The 22,791-nt window shown below is 38.0% G+C and overlaps 1 protein-coding gene across 4 annotated transcripts in view; it reads right to left on the minus strand.

Moving 5' to 3' along the window:
* Positions 1–11,888: 11,888 nt before the first annotated feature.
* Positions 11,889–22,791, minus strand: part of VRK1 (VRK serine/threonine kinase 1) — a 36,626-nt gene continuing 25,723 nt past the window's right edge. For 3 of the 4 annotated variants that reach the window (XM_074149068.1, XM_074149070.1, XM_074149071.1), the window contains one exon: positions 11,889–13,229. In XM_074149068.1, the coding sequence (XP_074005169.1) occupies positions 13,147–13,229 (83 nt within the window). In that variant the 3' untranslated portion in view covers positions 11,889–13,146. Of the gene's footprint in view, positions 13,230–14,654; positions 14,667–22,791 lie in introns of all 4 variants that reach the window. The other variant, XM_074149069.1, reaches the window with a different exon arrangement.

Below are 22,791 nucleotides of genomic sequence, written 5' to 3' on the forward strand. Positions count from 1 at the left end.
GCACAGCTATTTTTACTAGCATTACAAAACACCTTCCATTTAAACCAAACTTATATAAACAACAGAAGACTTTTACTGCTTTTACACATTATGCTGAGCATTGTTATTTTTTGAGAAAACACACACTGTGAATATATACGTTGAATTCATCCCACAAACTGATGAACTGATTGCAATCATAGAATTACTAGAAAACCAAAAAATTGCAAATAATTCTTTCAAAAGGTAAATATACCTGGTCTTTTATTAATGATATGCTAGCAGCTCCCTATAAAATAATAGCTACCATTTTGAAAAGACCAGATCCTCAAAATGCAAAGAAAATATATGCCAGTTCACTTTCCCCACTTGCATGAAGTGGAAGGTTTCAGGAATGTAATGGGAGAGATGGTGCTAATTGTTGCAAATATTTAAACAACGAGAATTTGCTTTTGCATATGGTTCTTCATCTATAAAGGGCAAAGAACTTCTTAGAAGCAGGCTATGAGTTTTCCCTGTTTCTTAAAGAGGGGTAACAAACGCTCCAAAATTAATCCACTCTCAGCAACAGAAACAGACACCAAACCCAGCAGCATGCTGACTCCCAGCACTCTACTGTAAGCATTAGGAAGTCTCCCTCAGATAAAGAGGCAGAAATGTGCTAAGTTCTGCCCTCCGTAACACCAGCAGAGTCCCAGCATTATAATTAAGGTGACGACAAAACCTAGCCAGTCAACCGTCTCATGTCTGCCCAGATAATTATATTTTAACTGTTGAAGAGCTTTGGGAAACTGGCAGCCACGTGAATGCTTCGTTGGTGCAGCACATGCATTTGCCATCTTAAGATGATTAATGTAATTCCCAGCCCAGGAGAGGTCAGATGATGAGTTCAGTACAACCCCCAGTATTTAAAAGCAACTGACCAAGAGAAATAATTGGGGACATACGCACACTACTATTCATTTGCGACAGACAAATAGAGTTTAGAGAAGAACCTGTATAACTTCCACTACAGATGGCTTCTTAGATTTGGCTGAATGGACTGAGGCTGTTTTACTCCATAAGACCTCCATGGGACATTAACATTGTACATAAATAATTGAGCTGGACAGTGAATCAAGAACAAATGCTTTTCAGGACTTGTATGAAGGACCAGGAGAGGAAGTGACATGTGCTGGCTGGGGATTTTATATGCAGTTTAGCACCTGACTTAGCATGTGATGCTGCGCAAGCTGAACCGTGTTTCTGGTCCCCTGTTTCCCTGTATTTAAAAGGAAGAGGGTATCTAGTTCTTAGATATGAGCTCCTCCTACTGAGGCTGCAAGTCTCAATGTTTGTAGAATAGCTTGCGATCTTCATAAGAAAGATGTACGAAATCATTATTGATCCCAAATGTTTTGTGTACTCTGTTGCTGCACTCAATAAAACAGTCAAATATAGAACATGTTTCTGCAAAGCCAGCATGTAGAAAATTCTCTATTGTCTCTTTCTACTTTATCAAGCAGCCCATGGAAATCTTTAGAGTCTCTAGTCAATACTATTTAAAACATCAAGACTGATTTTACACTCCACATTCTTTGTAATTTCTCTCTCTCAAACAGGTAGTATACTTGTGGGAAGAATGCCTTCCCTTCATAATTATGACACACAAAGCTTCAGACATGCACATTTCAGGTGAAGGCCTAAAATTTTGAAAGCTCTCATCATCCTTCCAACACAAAGAGACTTTCCTGGGGACCACTGCTTTTGTGTGAAAGGTTGTGTATTTTGTTTCCTTTCAACGTTACAGTGAAAGATAAAGTCATGACCACCTCATAGACTTACTGATAAACCATTTCATGAACAATCAAATCCATCTATTGTATAAGCATAGCTTTATCATAATACAAGAACCCATACAGGTTGGCCTGGGAGCAAGCTGGCTCCAACTTATCCCTTCCAATCATTCAGCTTCCACTGCATGTCTCTCATAGTCATAGGGCTAGCATGTGCATCTTGACAGCCCTGGAAATTATTCTAAATCAGTTCATCATATTCAAACCCAACACTTCTTCTGATTACAAAGTTAATAGCGTGAAATGGATATTCTAGAATTAACCCTGTGACCTGCTTAATTGGGTCAGAAGAGCAGCAAAGTGTGGCACAAGCACCAGGCTGAGAGCGACAACGCCTAGCGATGCTGGAGGCTCCACTACTAGAAATAGTGCTGGAAAACTGAGGTAATTGTAGGTTTTTCATTTCTTCTTTTGGCCTGCAAAAGTTTACTTTCCGTAATTGACTTTCACATGCTGCTTATTACCTGTATTTCTCAATAGGAAAATATCAGCGATGAGGCACAATGATGCAGCTTGATCAGATACTTGGCTAATTCTCCACTGTTTGAAGGCAGAAGGGAATTTCTGAGAAAGGAGTGTAGGACTCTTAGGACAGGACAGGCATTCAGAGCTGCCCAAGAACTACTTTTGGCCAGTGCCTGAATGATTTACATCCAGCCCGGTAAGAGATGACGTTAAGGTATTAAGAGCTTAGGTAAACAGGGGCTTTAAAATTTCCTTCTGAAAACAAACAAAAAAACCTCAATCCCCTGTTTAAACAAAAGGGTTGTACATTCAGCAGGTTGAGCAAGCTCACGGCAGGCTCAAATGAGCAGCGATACCGGCACACCAAAGGGGTCAGGAGCACAAAACTAGGGAGCAGAAAAGGAAACAGGACTGTGCTACTGACCCCATGTACCTGTTTGAGTGGCTTAGCTGTAATGTGAATCTACTCTCTGACTGATATCCAGCCTATCTATAGATATGTGCGAGAGGAATCAACCGAATGAGTCTCATTCTCCAAGTATAAGAGTTGACAAGTCTAAATGTGGGCTTTAAATGCCTGAACAAGGAAGGAAAGAGATTCTGGTGATGAAAACTTTTTGCAGAACAAAAAAATTCCAACAAGAATCCACACTGTGCAAAGCATTAAGGATGTCTTTTTATCTTTGGAAATTATTTTACAGTTAACTGAATAACATCTCTGAAAATAAAGCTTCTTTTTATTCTCTCTCCTTGGATTTGCAATGGGGAGGATTTAAAGAACTATATTTGATCCATTAGGTTGAGGAACTCACAGTACTGTACATTGTTTTAGTGTACTAAATTTAGTTGACTTCTGTCTCTTTCAATTACCCTTCTAAAAAGGACAGGTGAAAAATAATGTCTCTCTTTATATCATTTGGTTTGCTGTTGATTAATTCTTCTAGTGCTTGCTTATGTTTTGTAGGGTAGGGAGGACAGAACAGCTTAGGGGGGGGAAAAAGCCTTAATAAAAAGCTGTTTTTCTGAAATTGAGCTTGTAGAGTCTTCCCTTTCATACTTATATCTCATCAATAAAATGTCAGGATTGTTGATAAGGATACAAAAGGCAGATGGAGAATGGACTGAATCTTAACTTTGGTAAAATGGGCCAACTGTAAGAAGTCCTGAACGTAAAAATAAATTTCTACGCATGTTACCCTCATCGTTAATATGAAGCAAAACCAAGTACAAGTTTCACATAATTAATCTAGTGACTTGTCCATTTTTGCCACAGCAAAGAACTGTAGAGAAATAGCATGCCCTAATTCTTAAAAGAACTGTGCTCTGCATCAGAGGTACTCTTAGACATTTCAGAAATAGCTCAATTCCATTTGGTGTCACTTATGTGTATGCCCTCTGTAAGCTATGTACAACTCAACATCCCTCAACCTCTCAAAAGGAGGTAGAAAGTAGGCATGAATTCTGGGGCAGGTCTTGAACTCAGCTTCTTCTTTGCAAAGGATACAACAGTGAGAGGCAAAGGGTTTCTGACTGTGATGTCCTCCAACCATCAAATGGTAATCAAATACTTTGATGAGAAGGAAGCAAAAAGATGAATGTATTTTAGTGATCCGTTTAAATTTCCAAAATAGTTATTGCTGAACTTCACTGCTCCCAAAAACCTTGTTCTGAAAACAGAAAGAAGCAGCAATGACTTGCCCTGAGTTTCTGCAGAGTCTGAACGATCAAAGATATATCGAAGTTTTATTCCCCCACCTTGTTTCAGTGTTCAGACTGGGCTGATACTCCACTAAGACCAAAAAAACCCACAGATTTCTGGAGAGGAAGTGTTCCATTCAGAAATTCACTATTTTTTTCTAACTTTCCTATTGCAAACATTAGAAAAGTCTGCCTTACAACATTTGATAGTGTCTTAATAATTATCAGGATTAATCTACCACTAAAATCTAATGCAGATAATTCAGCAGTGATCATGTACATTTCACTGATTCCTCCAGAGAAACATGAAGCAAGAAATCCAGATCTTGTCATAAGACCTGGAAAAATTTATGACAGGATTGAAAAACTTTCTACTGCATTCTATACCAGTCCTGGTGACAGTAAAGTGGGTAGTGGACTAGAATCAAAGGCAGATGTGATGATTCACAAGCCTACACAGAATTTTTGGGACTCGTGACTTCCTGGAGACAAGTATCTGTGGAGCAGATATCCTGAAATCACACTTTCTCATCCATCCACCAGATGTTCCCTACCCTTTCTCTTGATGAATGTCTTCTTCGGACATTGGGATGACACCGGGAACCGGGGAAGAACAGATCACATCTGCACCATAGCCAGTACAAACATAAATAACTGGCAAAGCCTGTAAACTCTGCTATAAGGTATGTAGGTTTGCAAGTCTGATAGTGTTTTGTGGGCTGATGGCTTAAATAACTTGCCAGCAGATTATATACTAGAAACATGTCACTGCTTGTGATACAACAGCAGGTATGTTCTTGCTCATAACTGGAATGTACCTATTAGGGCAGGGTCTGAAATTTACCAGCTCAGACAAAGATATCTTCTTCAGGTTGTGACAAAGACAACAAAAGAATGGAAATATCTTAGTAGACATTATTTTTTTTCTTTATGAACAATCTATTTAATGAATGTTGTCTCTCAGTTCAAGCTCCACTTTATGAACAGGTTTATTAGGGCAGAGAATGATGCAAGACCAGTTGCCACCAGAGATCCGGATCCCTGTTTGGCTGGTGTTCTAGATTTATCAAATGTTGGGCGTATAATATCTCCTGGCACTTCTTTAAAGAAGTCTTGCAGTTCAAAAAAAACTTGCAGTTTTAAGACATTGGGCACTGTCTATTGCCTGCTGCTGACCTACATGGGCCATCCATGCATTTGGGTAGGTTTCCACAGTAAACAAGCTCCCAGTGGAATGTGATATGATATACAAAAATCTTTGTCCATCTTCCAATCTAGATGCTTGAGAACTCATTGGATAATTAGGGGCTTATAATCTATGCTTTCTTTCCTATGGGGACCATTAATACATTAAGAAACTCAAATACTCCCAAGAAACCATACCAAGGCAATACATATACACAGAAAAGTATCATGCCTACGAAGTAAAGGAATACTCTGGTGGTTGAACATCATACATCTGGACAAAATTATTTTCCGGAAGAAATAATTTCTTTGGTACAATTTGTTCATTCCCAGTTCGATAGTCTTTCAGAGAGACTACTAGGATTGTGGAAGGCAAAACCATGATGCGGAAACACAGTGAACTATAGGCTTCTCTGATGAGTTTTCAGATGTGTCTTTGGGGAGAAGTAGAGGCAAAAGGGATGGAAGGGGAAAACCAATGTCTGTAGATCCTGTAAAGATCTGAGGAGATGCTACGGGGGAAGAGAGGACTAAAAGGAGAGAAATTATGGGATAATGGAGAGCAAAGCCTTCTCCACTATTAGTGTGCCCTTGAAGGCTCCCTGTAATATCACAGCTCCTGCCAAGCTGTGAAACCCAGCTGATCCAGTGGGTCCCCCAGTACCCGTGCAGGACTCACACTTCTAGTCCCAGGGCTTTGAACATTGCATGCATGACTCTGATTAGAACGGTGCCTCAAACAGCAATCAATGTTGCCTGCACTTAAAGGGGGAAGAAATCAAATTGAATAGGACTGAAAGAGACAGATGAAGGAAAGACCCAAAGGTGAATGGTTGTGTTGCTGTTTCCAGGCAGATATGATAAAGAGGTACCAGCAAGGCAACCATTGTTGTAGGAACTGCCCACACCCTCTTCAATGCTAAGCAAGAAGCAGAGAGCCTGTCCAGAACAGCAATCCTATTTCTTCGGCTATAAACACAACCGTCTGTTGTGTCCTGGCCTGCTCCAATGCCTGCCAGTGCCCTTCTCGTTTTCAATGCTCCTCGGGGCAACGTAAATTTCAATAAGGCTAACAATTTGCCTAATGAGGCTAAATAATTATTCTAATAAAGCTAAACTACTTGTTGGAATGGCCCAAAAATTCCCGTGGAAGGCAGAAGGAAGAAGCATATTGACATGAAGTAAGCAAAATAACTAACAAAAGAAAACTAATTTTACCATAGGAACTCAACACCTCAGATTCTAGTACACCAGGTGCTATGCAGATGGGTAAGAAGACAACCGCCTCTTGAAAGAGCTTAAAACAAAGCCAACATGCAAAAACTGCAAAGAACACAGCAAAACCACAAACACATTTCAATACATTTGTTTCTCACTCCTGCAGTTCCTCATTACCTCAGTCACAGTACCCTTAGTTAATCAAGGAATGTCAAGTTCAAGCACAAGTTCTCCGAGTTAGCTTAACAGCTATGGTGTTGCAGCGTGCAATTTCACTTATGAGTTACTCACCCCTTGTTAGGGCCTCTCTTGCGATTTTGCTTCTATCATTACTCTTAAAGGATAATTTAGCAGTGTCCTACAGCCGAAAATATCATTATCATTCTTGCAGGCAAGGGTTATATCTTTAGAGGAACACAAACTTGATTTTCAGAGATACTGAATACCTACAGCTCTTACTGGCTTCAAATGATATTTTGGGCACTGCCACCTCAGAAAAGTCAGGCTTTCCATATAAACAGTTGGAATTCACCCCCAAACCAGAATGGTTTCCACACAGAGAAGAGAGTATTCTGGTCAGATTTAGAGAAAATCTTGTGCTGTGCTTATACCAGAAAATGGATGACGAGTTTCAAAATTTCAAAGGAGGGCTTTGACTTGAGGAAAGGAAACAAACAATCAGTGAGACAGGTCACTGCCACACATGGAACCAGCTAATGTATGAAGACAATAGAGACAAAAAATGTTGCCAGTTTCTAAAAGAGTATATCAAGTGACACCTGGTCTGGATGAGTTTGAAATTCCACCTCCTTCCAGGTTTGACAACACTGATTAAAATAACCCCACAGCTTATAAATTACTGATGACCAGCTCTGTCAGTGACAGAAGGAACTACTTCTTAAACCATGTCCAGATATTTAAAGCACCATATTGTCTTCTAAATATGGTGCTGTTTACTGTAGACCTTCCACTATGGCTATCGCCAAGCAGTGTTAGAAGTGAGTCAGAGATTGCGCATTTTCTAGCGCAGATCCACCCTCACCATTCCAAAGGAAACAGCTCCATAATGACAGATTGGTGAGAATGTAAGAATAAAGGCATTTTTATGTTTTATAGATATATCTGTTTTCAGAAAGGAATTCAGTTTATTAGTACAACTATTTTTGTTCAGGTTGAGCAGCAGATAGACAAAATTAGCTGGAGGGCTACTTACTTTCAAGTAGATCCAGTGTTCCACTCCTCTCCTGGCAGACAGGGAAAGTACCTTCAGGTTTTCAAGGCACAGATCGTGTATTTCTTGTGGTATGAAGTAATTTCTTTTAACATTCAGCTGTGCAATTCGCCAATTCCCAGAACTGCATGTTATAGTTTGCATTCTGAACAAAGCTAAGTACCTTCCCTTCCAGGGCTCTTTTGTCTTCTAAATGCATCCTCCTTGGTTGTATTTCATGTTATTGTGTTCTCGCTGCTTCTGTATAAATGAACATATTAATCCTTAATTTTCTAGGTTTCTTGCTCCATTTGCCAAGGAAGAATGTTTCTTCTCCCAGAAGCTGCAGATGCAGATTACCACTGTGCCAGCTTCTTCCTGTCTGGAGTGGTCTGGCAAAAGGAATTAGTTCAGGAAAGTTCATAAAAAACGTGTATTTTCTTTTCACTTCTACTTTGCTTCACAGCTGTCTCATTGTGTTCTCATCACTTTTCTTTCAAGTATACTTATGAAAAACCCATCACAGCAGCTAAAGTCTACAGGGTTGGAAGGCTGACCTTCCAAGACAAGAGGCAGACATATGGGAGGCAATCTTTCTCCCATCAAATGACAGTTCCTCCACAACTCTTTTACCCTTTGGGGTATCCTGAGAAAATGCAAAACCTGTATTTTGGCTTATTGCAGCATTCACGTTGGTGAAGAAGAAGCTGTCAGGATCCTCTTGTCAGCAGCTTAGGCAGTTGTGGAACTTGAGGTCCACTTGAAAATGTTTCAGATGTTTGTATGCAGCAGACCTAAATGCAAGGGCGTTAAAATCTGGCATGGAAGCCTATGTGGGCAGGATATGCTCCAGTCTGAAAGAAGACAGGTTTTGGCTGGGATAAGATGAAACACAGACCACTAGAAAGAAGTACAAGTGCAATATTGCTGGTGACTTCATGTTTAAAAGCATGGCACGTCAGTGTATAAAAAACTAGTCTGCAGCATTTTTCTGAGCTGTCTGGCTTACTCTGCATCCAGGCAAAGCTCAGTTCACAGAAACAGTATATTCCCTTTTCTATATATCCCTTCAGGAGAAAAGGGGAAAAAAAAATCCAAACTGTTGCTACAGAGGTATCATCTGCAGAGATAAAGCAAGCCTAAAACGAAGCAAAGAATTCATGGAATCACCTTTCTAAATCTTCAGCTGCTCAAACGTGTAAATACCAGGGAAGAAAACCAAAATGCATGTGAGTTAGCCTGCACCTCCAGAAAGCTATCCATGAGATCCCAATTAGAACTCTAGGAACTGCCAAAATTGTTGATCCCACCACACCTGCTTCCTCCCTGACTATGAAAAAGGACACGATGAAAATCAATCCTCAGACAGATAAAACAGATTCCTTTTGCCTTTGAGTACTGCATCATTGCAAAGAGCTCAGCACCTCCAGAACAGCATGCGCGGTGACGGAACTGGCACTTGTGGCCACAGAGCTTTTCCAGACAGTTTAATGTTGCAGTGCAGCTACAAACGATGGGATCAAACTCATGTTCAGTGAGCACCAGCTCTGTGTCTTGTTTAACAATGAAACTGGTGCATTATGGAAACTCTAATTTAGATGTCCCACCATGTATGCTGGTAAAAGCATGTATATACTGGTTATGCAGACATAATCTGGGGTTTGCCTCACACCTCCTACAATGAAACTACTGATACTTATCTATCATCACCCAGACAGGGCACTGCAAACCATCCTTGAAACAACACATCAGCAACTGGTAGACTCTATTAAAACTGTAGCAGTATTAATATCTGACATCTTCACAACAGTAAAGATATTATTTTTTAAAAGCAGAAAAGTCTGAAAAAGCCATTATTTGTCACAGGATGATCCAAAGGCTGTTAATCTCCTGTCTACACCTTAAGAAAGAAAAAAAGGAGAAAAATCTAATTTAAACAAGTGCTACTAAGGATAAAAAATTCAGGCTGATGCTACGTTAAATTACTTGGGAGGCTGAGGTATCCAGCCATGGTCTTCAGTAAAAAAGAAAATTATAGGGTCTATCAATTAGAGAAGCGGTGCTCTGAGCCGATGTGCTGGCATGCTTACAGTTTTTTTAATGTCTGGCAGGATGTTTTACAAACTAAACTCAGCAAGATGACAATTCCACCAGAAGGTGCTTCAGATGGTTTTGCTAATAATTTTGATCAGCTGAAATTGAGAAAAACATCACTTTGTTTATTTGGCTTTTCCAGAACCTGTCAAATCTGAGCAGAACCATTAATTGCCCCCTCCCGCATCTCCCCCCTCTCTCCCACCTTCTTCCAGAAAAGACACACTTCAATTTTATTTCTTTCAGCATAATCAGCCTTTGTTCCCAAAACAAACTTGGGTCATTCTTTGTGCACTTCCTTTGCTAGAAGGAAGTGCCATTTCTTGGGAATATTCATTGGAGGCTGGTACTGCTACTGCTGCAAACATGCAAGTGCTAACCACCATATATTGGCTTTTGTTTTAATAGCCTTTTAACCAACTTTGTTAATGGACTGAATGCAATTTAGATATGGAACTTGGCTAAAATGTAGCTTCAATTGGCTATTAAAATTTAAGAGCCAACTAAGATAGCTAATTACAAAAAAGCTCCAGTGATAATGCTAAGCAGAATTAGTAATAGCAAATGACAGTCTGTCTAGTCTTATTCCCAAAGGGAAAGAAACTCTTAACTGAGAAGTCAACCAGACAACGTGCAGAAAACCTAATTGCATTACTGGTATTATGGCATCCCAAATCTGGCAGCTCACTGGGACAAAACAGTGAGCAAAGTCTGTCAAACTACTCAGGAAAGCAACTGACCCCCTTCTTAATGCTTCCTGCAACAGACACCGCGAATTAGGTTATTATTTTATATGAACTTATTGGGAAATGCTCCTGTAAAAATTATCAAATCAGCATCATCTAAAAAATATCTCATACCCATCCTGAATTTGATTCTCTCTCCAGATATTTTAGATTAGGGGAAAAAACATAAACACTGTCTGCAAAATGTTCAAGCACTAAAAGAAGCATTCTGTGCTTCATTATCAATATCCTCATTACACCATCAGCTGAAGTGCTGACTAGTTCTCCTGTGAAGATTTATCATGTATGGTGGCCACTTTGAAACATAGGTAGCAGAATCTTTAACATTCCCTACTCAAGTGTCTCCCTGCTGTGCCTGTAAATGTCAGTCCAGTTTTTTCACGGCTGTGCGCACAGATTAGAAACAGCAGGAGAGCTTGGGAGTATGACTACAATACCAGTAAGGACACTTGTCTTCATGGCACTGCTCAAGTGATTCTTGGAATGCAGGACCCTGCTGTTTTCTAATATTTACACACAACTGGAGTCATCAAGAGCAGTAAATGCAGTCTAAAGGCAGCTTGCTTCTTTTGTGTTAGGGGCTTTACTTTCAAATGGGGATGTCAACAAAATCCTGCTACAACCTCCGCCTCTTCTGAAGCTGTGTAGTTCCCCATCGCTGTTTTGCAAAACAGCGAAAACACACATGTGTGAGCACAGACTGTATGCAATACATACGGAATACTGCGGGTATTATCACAGCCCTCTGCTTGGCTCATCCCGACCGTCCCACGCTCTAAACATCATTGCAGTTTACAGGGAGCCAGAGACATTCTTGTCTGTGAAGACTGTAGTTTTGCAGAGTCTCCTGTGAGCAGAGACAAGCCCTGATACGACATTCACCTACAACGGAAAGCATCCTTTTTCTTCACGGAACACTTGGCCAGTACAAACATTTTCCTGGACATTTTTGGGGTGGGAAGAGGCAGGGGTGGCTGATGAAATCTGCACCTCAAAATATTCTTCTCAAATATATGGAAATGTCTGTGTCTGGCTTTCGTAGTGTCAGAAGAAAACACACTCCTTGAAAACTTGGAAAAAAACTTGGAAAGTAAAGAAAGGAAGTTTACCAGTAAATAAGTGACTAAAAAAATTAAAATGTCAAACATCTAAAGTACAAAAGAATTACATTAATAATTTTGAGTATGCAAGACAAGCAAGAGAACACAATATTCTTTCCTGACAATAGTTCTTCAGAATAGTGTAACATACTTTTTGAACAAAATGATTAAACGAAGTCATTAAAATGATAGTCTGGTTCGAGGAGTTTTAAATATGAGAGAGGCTTTAGCAGTCCTATTTTTACATCTGAAACAAAGAGAATGCTATGCTTAAAGTCGTCAGCCACACTTTGCCAATACCCAGGAAAATGAGTCTATAAAGCAGTCAGAATAGAAATGAGAAGGAACTAGATCTTTTAAATATGTTATTCCAGTTTTATTTCAAAACAATGGATTTCCTTGTTTTCAAAACATAACTCCATCATTCATTCAACATTTTATACTACCATATTTATTTCAGTAAGTAGCTACTCAGACATTACACATGCAAGCAGAGCACTGGACATCCACACAAATGCACTACCCATTGGCTCATATGGATTCCTTTTGGTTTGCCAAACTTCGTAAAGCAGTCTCCCTGATAAGAGTGATGTTCATGCCCTCATTATATGTATTTTTGCAGTACGTAAAGGAAAAGTAGTGGTATTTCACACTGAAACACTGCGGTTTTTGACTTACAACTCTGAAGAGAAGACTCAAAGCCAAGCAAGGAAGTACTTTTAAGAAACGTTACACATTTCTTAACTATTAAAAAAAAGTTATTTTGTTACAAAAGAAAAGCACACGTGAGTCAAGCTTTCACTGGAACTAGATACTTTAGTTGTTCATAATTATAACTTTTCTAGCCTTTTCACTAACATAAAAAAGAAAACTTGATGAGGGGAGCAGGGGGAGGTGGTGTTGAGAATGGGCATTGATTTTTGGTTGGTTCTTTTCTTTGCCCTGGGCCCAATATCTGAAATTCTGGTCTCTTCCTTTCCAGAGACACTCTGAGTAATTGGAAAAATGATACAAACACAAATACTATGCAAAAAAATTAACTAAAATTCACTACCTGTCCTTCAAAGAAGTGTTTAAACATATTTTATAACAAACTAGAATGGAAGAATGGGAATTTTGCCTTATGGTCTCTTTTTTTAAATTCAAACACTTGAGAAATATTTAAAGTATGTCTCTAATATTTCAGACTTCATCTCAGTGTACATCTAAGTGACCTCCAATAAGACTTTACTCAAAATTAGAAGAAATTAGATGCAACACTGCTGTTCCTTACAAAGTACCCAGAACGAAATTAAGTAAGGCTTTATTTCTACATTATAAAGCAGAAAAAAGCACTTTCTTTTAGTCTGCCTTTAAGACATGAATTTTTGTATATAAAGAATAAAAATGCATCCTCACTTCAAAGTTGGCAAAATTTTGCATTAGTATTAAAGTATACATAAATTATGCAAATATTTTAATAAAACCCTTATTCTTCAAAAAAGGGTACAAACAGCAGTTCATGTTTTTACAGGATTCATCATTTAAAAAGGAAAGAAGATTCCAGTGCTACAGTAACTGAAAAAATACCCAGAGATGAGCTGAAGAGCAAGCTCATTTGTTGCTCCATCTATTATTTACTTTTGGACTCTCTTTCTGGTTGCTGTGCCTTTCTTGGACTTTGGTGAGGTCATCGTCCGGGTTCTGGTAGCTACTGCGTCTGCAATTCAAGCAAAAAAAGGACAAGAATGTCTGTAAAATAAAATAATAGAAATGCATCACAAGAAAATACATGTAATCTTTAAAAGGATAGATCAACTCAACTCATTCATTTAGTTATGAGTGAGGGGACAGAGGACACATGACATGGACTCAGAAGTATTTACTACAATTTCTGGGCACCGATTTTCTCCTGAAAAACACAATGTACAACTCCACTTGTCAAACAGAAGCATTACATAGAGTTGAGCTAACGTAATACCTCGCCTCTTCCAAAAGATGAAGCATCAGATCCCCTTCAAATCCTAAATCCCTCCTTCCTCCCCATGCGCCAACTTTCAGTTCTATGATCCCTCCCAGTATTAAGCCATTTTTGGTGCTCTTTGGACCTTGTGCTAAACTGATCCAGCTCTGTAACCTGGCAAAAAAACTTTTTTTTTTGGTCTAGTATTCTCACAGTTTAGTGAGTTGCGGCATCTTCGAGCATTCTGAATGGAGCTTATACAAGGGGAGGTGGAAGGCACATAGATAGGAAAGAGGAAGGTTTTCGTTTGGCAGTGTCAAGCTGTTAAATCAGCTCAGCTGTCCATGCACTTTACCTACACATTTCAAGCTATTATTTGACAATATTTTATTAACAAAGGTAATGAACAGTGTCATCTAAATAAGATTCCTAACAAACCTGGCAGGCAGGTTGTTCAAAGGGACCAGACTTAAACACAATAATAAAAAACACCCTGCACTTTGATTCTTTCCTGCCCAATAGCAGAGAAAAGGGTAAAAAAACCCCACCACAGCTCATTTGCGTCAATCACATTCAACTGCAGTCACTTCGAGAAAAAAATATTACACATAATAAAAATTGCTACCATTTTCACAAATGCAATAACAATGAAATGTTTTTTATCTCCTGATCATAGTATTTTTTTTTCAGTTTTTGTTTTTAATCCTGACTTCCTCCTTGAACTCAGTATGCCTAAGTATTTAAGTTCTTGCTTGAAAACCTATATATAACTCTACTGTTCCTGTCAACTTCTTAATCTGCATTACTGATAAAGAAAAAAATTGAGTTTCATGTATGTCCTTAAGAATGAAGCTGCTTGCATAAGACAATGGCCTTTGAGCAGTGTGAGTCACTGATCATTCAAGCCCAATGAGTAAATCTGGGGGAAAGCAAGGAGGCAGAGAACAGTGCAAAACAAACCAAAATACTCTTAAAGTCTACCCAAAACCAAAACCCCACCAAGAAAAACAACAAACTATTGCAAGCAGTTTTGCTTTCATGCTTGTTTAAATTTGCATAACTTAATTTGCTCTTTAAATGTTGATTTGAAATTAAAAATACCAAAATTAACTTTGAAGAATTTTTCCATTCTTGAAAATGAAACAGAGAATGAAAAAATATTCTTGTTCCCTTTTTGTCCACCAGCATTCGCTGCTTTCAGCATAAAACTACAAATAGATTTTGTCAGGCAATACATCTTTAATTAATAAATCACTTTAAAAAAGCCCCACAAACAACAACGGACAGCTCTGGTGATAATCCCTTATCGAGCAAAGCAGCTTTATCAATGAAGGATCTGTCCTGGCAAAACACCACCACCTCCCCAACTGCTATGTAAAAATCAAACCTATTCTGGTACCCTTACAAGAAGTGGTAGCTAAAAGCTATACAAGCAGGAATCATAAACCAAAGTAGTAACTTAACTCTGTAAATCGTTCCTTCTCCCAGCTAAATTCTGGTTTATCTGCAAGAATTAGTTTATACTTTTCAAAGCCACTAAATATTTCAGCTACTATAATTGGGAATTCTACCAACAGACATGTCTTCTGAGTTTGCAAATTGAGTAGTCTTAGTGGTAAGTGGGTCAAGTTATCCTACTAGTTGCATGAACTGTATTGGTTTTCCTCTCTATCCCTTCTGAAATTTTTCCCTGGAATCTTTGTGTTGCAATAGAAAGCAACAATAATCTGATCTTCTTCCCTTTCATTAATCTTCACCGTTTTTGACTGTGATTTTTCTTCTCATCCAATCCTAGACTGTACAATCAGATGCTGCAAAGACAGGTCAAATTCTTGTTCTATTATCAGAAAGACCATCAATATGAAAATGATGACGTTAGGTAGAGAAATACTACAGGTGCTTGTTTATAGAGAAAAAATAAATGGGTAATCGGATTTTCACGTTTGTATTTCAGGAATGTAGCATTTCATGGTCGTCACAAACAATACAAGCAGCTGAAGGTTACTAATTCCTAATTCAGTACGAGCTTACCCATTTCTAGTTGCCCAGGCTGGAACACCAAACATGAGAATAGAGCTACCCTGTCTCTGATTTTCCCTTTATCATTATTGCATTCATGAGTTCTGCATGATCATAGGGAATCTCTAAGTGAATCGTAACAAAAAGGAAAAAAATCCTTGTCATGGTTATTTTATTCATAATTTCAAACTTAAGCAGCAGAAATATTCTCTTAAACTATCTGATTGAGTTAATTATGTTAAAATCAGAATGACTGCTCTCAACTCATGTTTAGTTTCAAAGTTTGTGGGTATTTCAGAACTGAAGATCTTCTGTACAGAAAAGCTTGTCTGCATTTTCAAAATTAGTTATCCTGATCACGTATATTGCCTCCCTCCCCACAAACTTCTCATTTCTGGCAGAAATGTCAGTCCTGTTTCTGAAATCAGGAGAAGTCCTGTATGGGCAGCACCAAACGGGGACACAAACAAAGCTATTACAAGCAAAGGAAAGGGTTTTTATAAAGCAGATGAAACTGAATTAAGTTGAAACAGCAATTTAAATGAGGAAGAATTATATAGGCAAAAATAAACCAGATGGTGTCACTGCACAGCTTGTTTTGAGACTGGAACAAAGTTCAGCAGAGGCATAAAGAGTCCCACAGGCTCTAGAGGAATTATTAGACAAGTTGACTGTGATTTCTGATTCTCTCCATGTAAACAGTATTATAAAGCAACTTTACAAAAGAAACCCAGCACAGTACTGTGTATAGTTTTGGGCTCTATCCTTCAAGAAAGTCCTGAGAAAAATCGCAAAAAAAAAAACAAGCAGGAGTGGTGATCATGGTTTCTAGCTCTCTAACAAAAGAAAATATAAAAACCGAGTTAAACTAGTTTATCTGAAGAAAGGAAAAAAATAGAAGATATGTGATGGTGCAGCCTTTGTACTTATCAAATGTTCAAAAGATTGCTGCATAACATGAGAGCAATTTTCATGTCCACAATAGATAGGACAACTAATAAACTTAAGGGAAATTTATATTAGGTATAGAAATATCAAAAGAAAATACTCTGCCTTATCAAACCCTTTTTAGAAGTAAGGATAGCTAAGTATTACAAGTGGTGCTGACCAGGGATGTTTTAGAATCTTAATCACAGAGATTGTAGAAGAAAATCTTGGCATGTATCAAGATTAACAGATGTAGACAGACAAGCCTTTGCTTAGGCTGGTGTATGGGGCAGATCACCTCTTGATGTCCCTTCTCACCTTGTTTGTTGATTCTACATACACTGTTTTAGAAACACACATAAGTCTTAAGACTAAGACAAATAAAATTGTACTTGTGTCTAAAAATGACAGTTTCTATAAAATGACAAAGGCTCCTTTGGTAAAAATAAGCCGACACTGGAGTCCCAAGTTTCCCACTTAATTGCCTGCTTTGATGGGAATAAGGACAGTGAGATATTCTGAGCATGAAAACACAGATAACCAGCAGATGAAATCAGGTACAATTTAGGTGTTAATGGTGACTTGTAAGGTACATCATAGGCTAGAATATTGGAAAACAGACCTACATGCAGATTTTAGACTCTACGCAAACATCAGGTAAGTGAAGAATATCTAGCAGCAGGCATGCTGCAGGGCAGCAACTGCATCACTTGCGTATGCTGAATTTACACCTGACAAAAACTGAGCACATGCCAGTCTGTATGATTTCCAAAGAGTTCCAGCAATTCTAGTCTATGCAAGCTCTTCAACTAGACTTGTAGTAATCATCATTAAACACCGCAGCTAACATCTTTCACCCTCAAAAGAAGCACATGCAGTCAAGTACATTAATCAGACAGAGCAAGGTTTCCTTTCTTAAAAAAACCAATAATTTAATGTGTGTGTGCGTGTGTGCACAACCCCCCCTGCACACGCTTTGCTATGTGTTTACCACTTTAAGAAACAAAGGTCAATAAATCTGGAGTGCTGGACCATGCGGTGGAGAGTTCTCAAGTGGTTTCTGGAAGAGATGCTCTCAGACTAGTCTCCACATAGATAGAGATGACATCATTTCTGTATAGAGGCCCAGTGCACCACAGCAGGATACTCTTATGACAGAACTGACATTTCTTTACTAACGGCAACTTCATGCCACACATTCTGAATTGCCAGAGTTAAGCTGGGAAGTGATGAAGTAGGAATGAGAGGACCAATGACCTAACAAAACTCTCCATAGTCAACTAGATATGATCTTGCATATGCCACTATATCAGATCTTAGTGCAATGAATTAATCCAAGAATATGTTTTCTTACTAATTTAATAACTAATTCTGGACTTGTAATTTCCAAAGGAGACAAGTTTAGGACTGTTGGTTCTTCAAAATTCTTCCACTGACCACAGTATCACTTTTGTCTTTGATCACATCAAATAACAAAGTCATTTTGGGGGATGACTCCCTAGGAGACTTTTTTTTTTTTCCTTCAACTGCCCCTTAAAAGCCTTCTACAATCATCAAACTGAAAAGGGAAAACAAGAGAATGGAACCTTTACAATACAATTACTTTTTATATATGGAAGGAATAAGGAAAAAAAACACCATTGGAAGCTGAAAGACTCCAGCTGCGAACACCAAATGGGGAGTGAAGCCAGGCTGTGCAGCATTTAAAGAGAGTTAAGCATCACACTTGTCTACCATTCTCAAATCAGCTTGGGCAGTTTGAATATGAAGAACTACTTTTCTTTTGAGAAGATGAAATAAGGAAGAGTACACAGCCCTCTGAAAGCCCTTTCCCAACTCTGCCATGGAACCCTGCATAGTTGATAACACCTTGCAGTGTAACACCTCTCAACCAAGAACTTTTCAGTACTTTGAAAGCTGTTGAAGCAACCGCAAGGGCAACAACTAGTTTTGGTTACTTGCCTTGTTCTCTTTTCTCTGCAGTTCTTTTCTCTATAAAAATTCAGAAATATGAAGAATAGATATATGGACTTGAATTCCACGAAATATATGCTTGCAGGGTGGGGATGAGAAAGAAGAAGGAAAATTTGTAGAGTTGTGGATGGGGTTTTGCTTTAGGTACTCTGTTCTTCCAAGTCCTCCGTTTCCTTTAACAAATGAAGCCAATACTTTTCTGTATGATAATACGGAAAAACATCAGGACACAAGAATGTATTATTTGATGACTTTATGCCTGTGTATTTCCTAAAGATGACATCAAATCTATGAGTGTTCTTTTAAAAATTTTAGTATAAAATTGTTCCAGATAAAACTGAAACTGATTTACTTAGATTTGTAAAAATTGCTTTATTGAAGACATTCCAAGCCACAATTGCATATACACACTTAAATCAGTAGTGACATGCAGCATGTGTTTAGAAATAGCCCTCCTCTCCACCAACAGCGATTTGCAGGAGGAATAAAGTTTAATTCAAATATATCACTTGTAATCTTGAAAAAGGTTAGTTCCCTGTAAAAATCTGAGTCACTGAAGTACAGGGTTTTTTTCTTTCCTGTAGAAAAATTTGACTTACAAATTTTGTATCTGAGTTTGAATTGCAACACTTGTTCAGTGCACTGCCATACATCTTCAGGTCACAGAAGAACAAAAAAGCTGACATCACTTTTATTCTTAAATGATTTTGTTCTACAGGTAAAGAAAGCCATTACACAAAACCCTACCTCATGGAAAATCTTTCCCAGAAGGTTTTTTGTTTTGTTTCAACTTAGTATCTTTTAACAGCAGCAAACACAAGAAAGTCCCATGAAGTGTAAACAGGAACTTAAACATATTTACATTTTAAATGTGCTTAAGTGCTAGAAGTGTTCTGAAGAAATTGTACAGAAACAAGCTTAAAATATAAAGGAAAACTAAGTAGAAAACTGTGTTCCAAGCAGACACAGGAGTAAACAGGAACACTCCCATACAAAATCAATGTCCAAGATGTAAAGTATCTTTGTTATTATAAGCGGCATGTGTTCAAGGTTCTTCTCAGTCAATGTCATCTGCAAATTGTCAAGGAAAACCATTATTCAGGAAGAACCACAAAGATATATTTGTTTTATATTTAATTTATTTTAACCTTCCTACCCATAATATTTAAGGATATTTATACTTAGAAATCACCTCCTAGCACACCTCTTCCAATTTAAATAGCTTTTGAAGATCCTCAAACAATTTTGGGGCAGGCCATAAAAAGACAGATCACTTCATGTCATCTTTGAATAAACTTAATGCAAAATACAGAAGCGAATTTGTCAGTATTTCTGACAACTGAGAGCAGTATTTCTCTGCTCTGAAAACCTGAATCTTCCTAATAATTTCTAGATACAACATAGCAGCACATACTCCTAACTTCTAAAACCAGATCACGTTAAGTCTCATATTTTTAACTTGCAACATTCCTGAGACAGGAAAAGGAAGATTAAGAATGGCAGAGAAAGGGACGGATCTTTCGGTGACCAGCCACAGAGATAGATACACTGTTTTAAGACTAATACTTGCTTACTCCTGGAGTCTGCTACAGATAACAGCCAACACCAAATCCATCACAAGAAGGAAAAGATGAATAACAATTACAACTATTGTATAGTACAGGTTTTGCTGAAAATGTTTGTATTAGGGTATAACATTAAGAGGCAGAAATCACCTGTAATGTGGGCATTGGTGTGGAGTAGTAACAAGTGGCACCATAAACAAGCTCAAAAATACTGTATGATTTGCTCTCCCCTAATGCTTGATGACAAGCCCAGTAATTCTCTAAATATAAAACTGAGCTTAAGTGTAGATTCAATCCAACATTACGTAATAAATCTTGCTTGAATAAAGAAAAAAAAGAGACTTTAAGACAATAATGCAGATAGTGATTTATGCAAAGCCATTCAATGTAAATAAACATAAAGCTAAGTACCTATTAATTGAGAAATACTATTAAACCTCCATTTTAAAAAAAGGCTGCTGTAAAAAAATTCTGTTCTAAAAAAATTCTGTATTTCTATAACCCAATCTTCATCAACCCCAAGATTAAAGAAAACTGCCAGTGGTAGAGGTTTTATCTCTATTGGTAGCTTTGAACCTAGGATTATCTACAAATTCTGAAACTCTTATTTTTCCAGCATTTATGCCATTTTCACCAAAGCTCCCCATAGTGGCTTCCTATTCCATACAAACTGATTAAAAATAAGCATATTAGTCCTATTAATATTATACCGTACACCCCTGCAGAAGCGTTGGTGGATACGTACAGTGTATGCCAAAATTTGATATTCCGCTTTAACAGTATCATCACTTATAAGCCTGTCTATTTTACTATCATACATGAAAGGCAGTTAATACTGAAAATGGAGCTGTAACAGTATGAAAAAACCACTTTTCACTTAAATAGAAATCATCTCTTCTGATAGCATTTTTCCTGGTGGAGAGACATTGACTAATGTAATACTTCAGCATCATCCGTATTACCCTAAAAAGGAAACCTCTTAAAATTCCAGCTTTCAGGAAAGCATATGGGTTCCAGTTACGACAGGCAAAAAAGAAGAAACTGCTAACGTGCTAATTTCAATAAAAGACAATTTAAGAATTCCACAAAATTTTGTGCGTCTTATTTTGGAAGCACAACACAGCTTGTTTCCTGAGGGCCTTCTGAAATTCTGTTTTTCAGAAGACATGTCTAACACTCTTATTTGACATCTCCAGAAAAACTGATGGCTGACGCGATTGAAAGAGATGGCCTTTACTGAACTCACCTGAAGCGGCCAGTCTTATGCTGGGAACAACCAAGGAGAGTAGACACAAGAAGCAAGAATTTTAAGATGCCCATGCTTTCCCAGTGCCATTCATTCTTCCTCCACCACCAAGCCCTGGGGGCTCCCCAGCCTCAGCAGCAGCAGATTTGGTTACTAGCAGAGCCCCTGTGGCCACTGAGCACCCTGGTGTAACTCAAACTGCTACACAGCTCATCAGGAGCTTTTTGGGATGACTTATCTTAGACTGGATTAGCCAAACTGCACAGTCAGATGGGGTTAATGCTGATCAGCTGAATAGCAAAAGGCTGCATGGATCTTCTTGCCACTGCTTTACATCCAAATACTCAGAAGACGTTGTTTGAACACCTGAAGAGTAGCCCCTGTCTGGCCATATTTACGCCATTTAGAAACCAATAAAATAACATTTTAAGAACTTTTAAAATGTTCCTGTATAACTAAACTTCAATTTCTACAATTAAGAGATATAAAGAAATAATCCATTTTACTGGACAGTAAACTTTAGGATATTTTTTTAGCCACAGGACTAAACACATCATAGAGAAACACATCCATAGTAACATAAAACTAGTCAAATTTGGAAATGGTTTTAAGTATTTCTATAACAATCAGCTATTTTCATGTTATCAAAAGCATCAACATTGTAAGATTATGAAACACTTGCCCTTTCCTTCAACAAAGATTTATGAATCATGTAATAAGTGGTAAAGTTCTTAATTCCAAATTTGGAGACAACAAAACGAGTAAGTACATGTATCACTTTTCACCTGAAATTGTTTGATATACTGCCCCCACTTGGTATTCATTAAATTGGGTAGTATAAAGAAGCGAAATTAGAAGCATTTCACCTTTAACTGTTGACTTTGCAAGAGGAGGTTTAAATTTAAGCTTATGTACATCACTCATTTTAACCACTAGGTGCTGAAAATATATATAGTCTCCCAAATAGCTTTACTTAGGCTAATGCTACCACTGGGATCGCAATGCCTCAAGTTCCTTTTTCACCTCTATCTATGAGAATTTCAATCTACAACCCCAGGAAAAAAAATAAAATAAAATGAAAGTATATTCTGCTCACGTGTATCAAATCACAACCAAAAAATAGTCAGCTGTATTAAATATTTTGTTAGAAGGTCTTAAATAAAATCTAAAATGATGAATAAACATCAGTATCATATCAGATAATTGTATTTCCTTGAAAGAAAGTATAATCTAATTAACACCTTTTCAGCCACTAACAGACAAGAAAATTCATAATAAATTGAAGTCAACAATTCAAAACGCATTCGAGTAAGAGAAATAATCACTGATTTTAATGATCAAAATTCTATAATGTGAACAGCTGAAAATGAACAGAGCAGTGTCACCTTCTGGGATAACATTTGGGGCCCACAAGAAAGCTGGGGAGGGACGTTTTACAAGGGCATGTAGCGATAGGATGAGGGGTAACGGCTTCGAACTGGAAGAGGGTAGATTCAGATTAGGTATCAGGAAGAAATTCTTTACTGTGAGGGTAGTGAGGTTGCCCAGAGAAGCTGTGGATGCCCCTTCCCTGGAGGTGTTCAAGACC

This window comes from Numenius arquata, chromosome 6, assembly GCF_964106895.1.
Source record: "Numenius arquata chromosome 6, bNumArq3.hap1.1, whole genome shotgun sequence".
NCBI lineage: Eukaryota > Metazoa > Chordata > Aves > Charadriiformes > Scolopacidae > Numenius > Numenius arquata.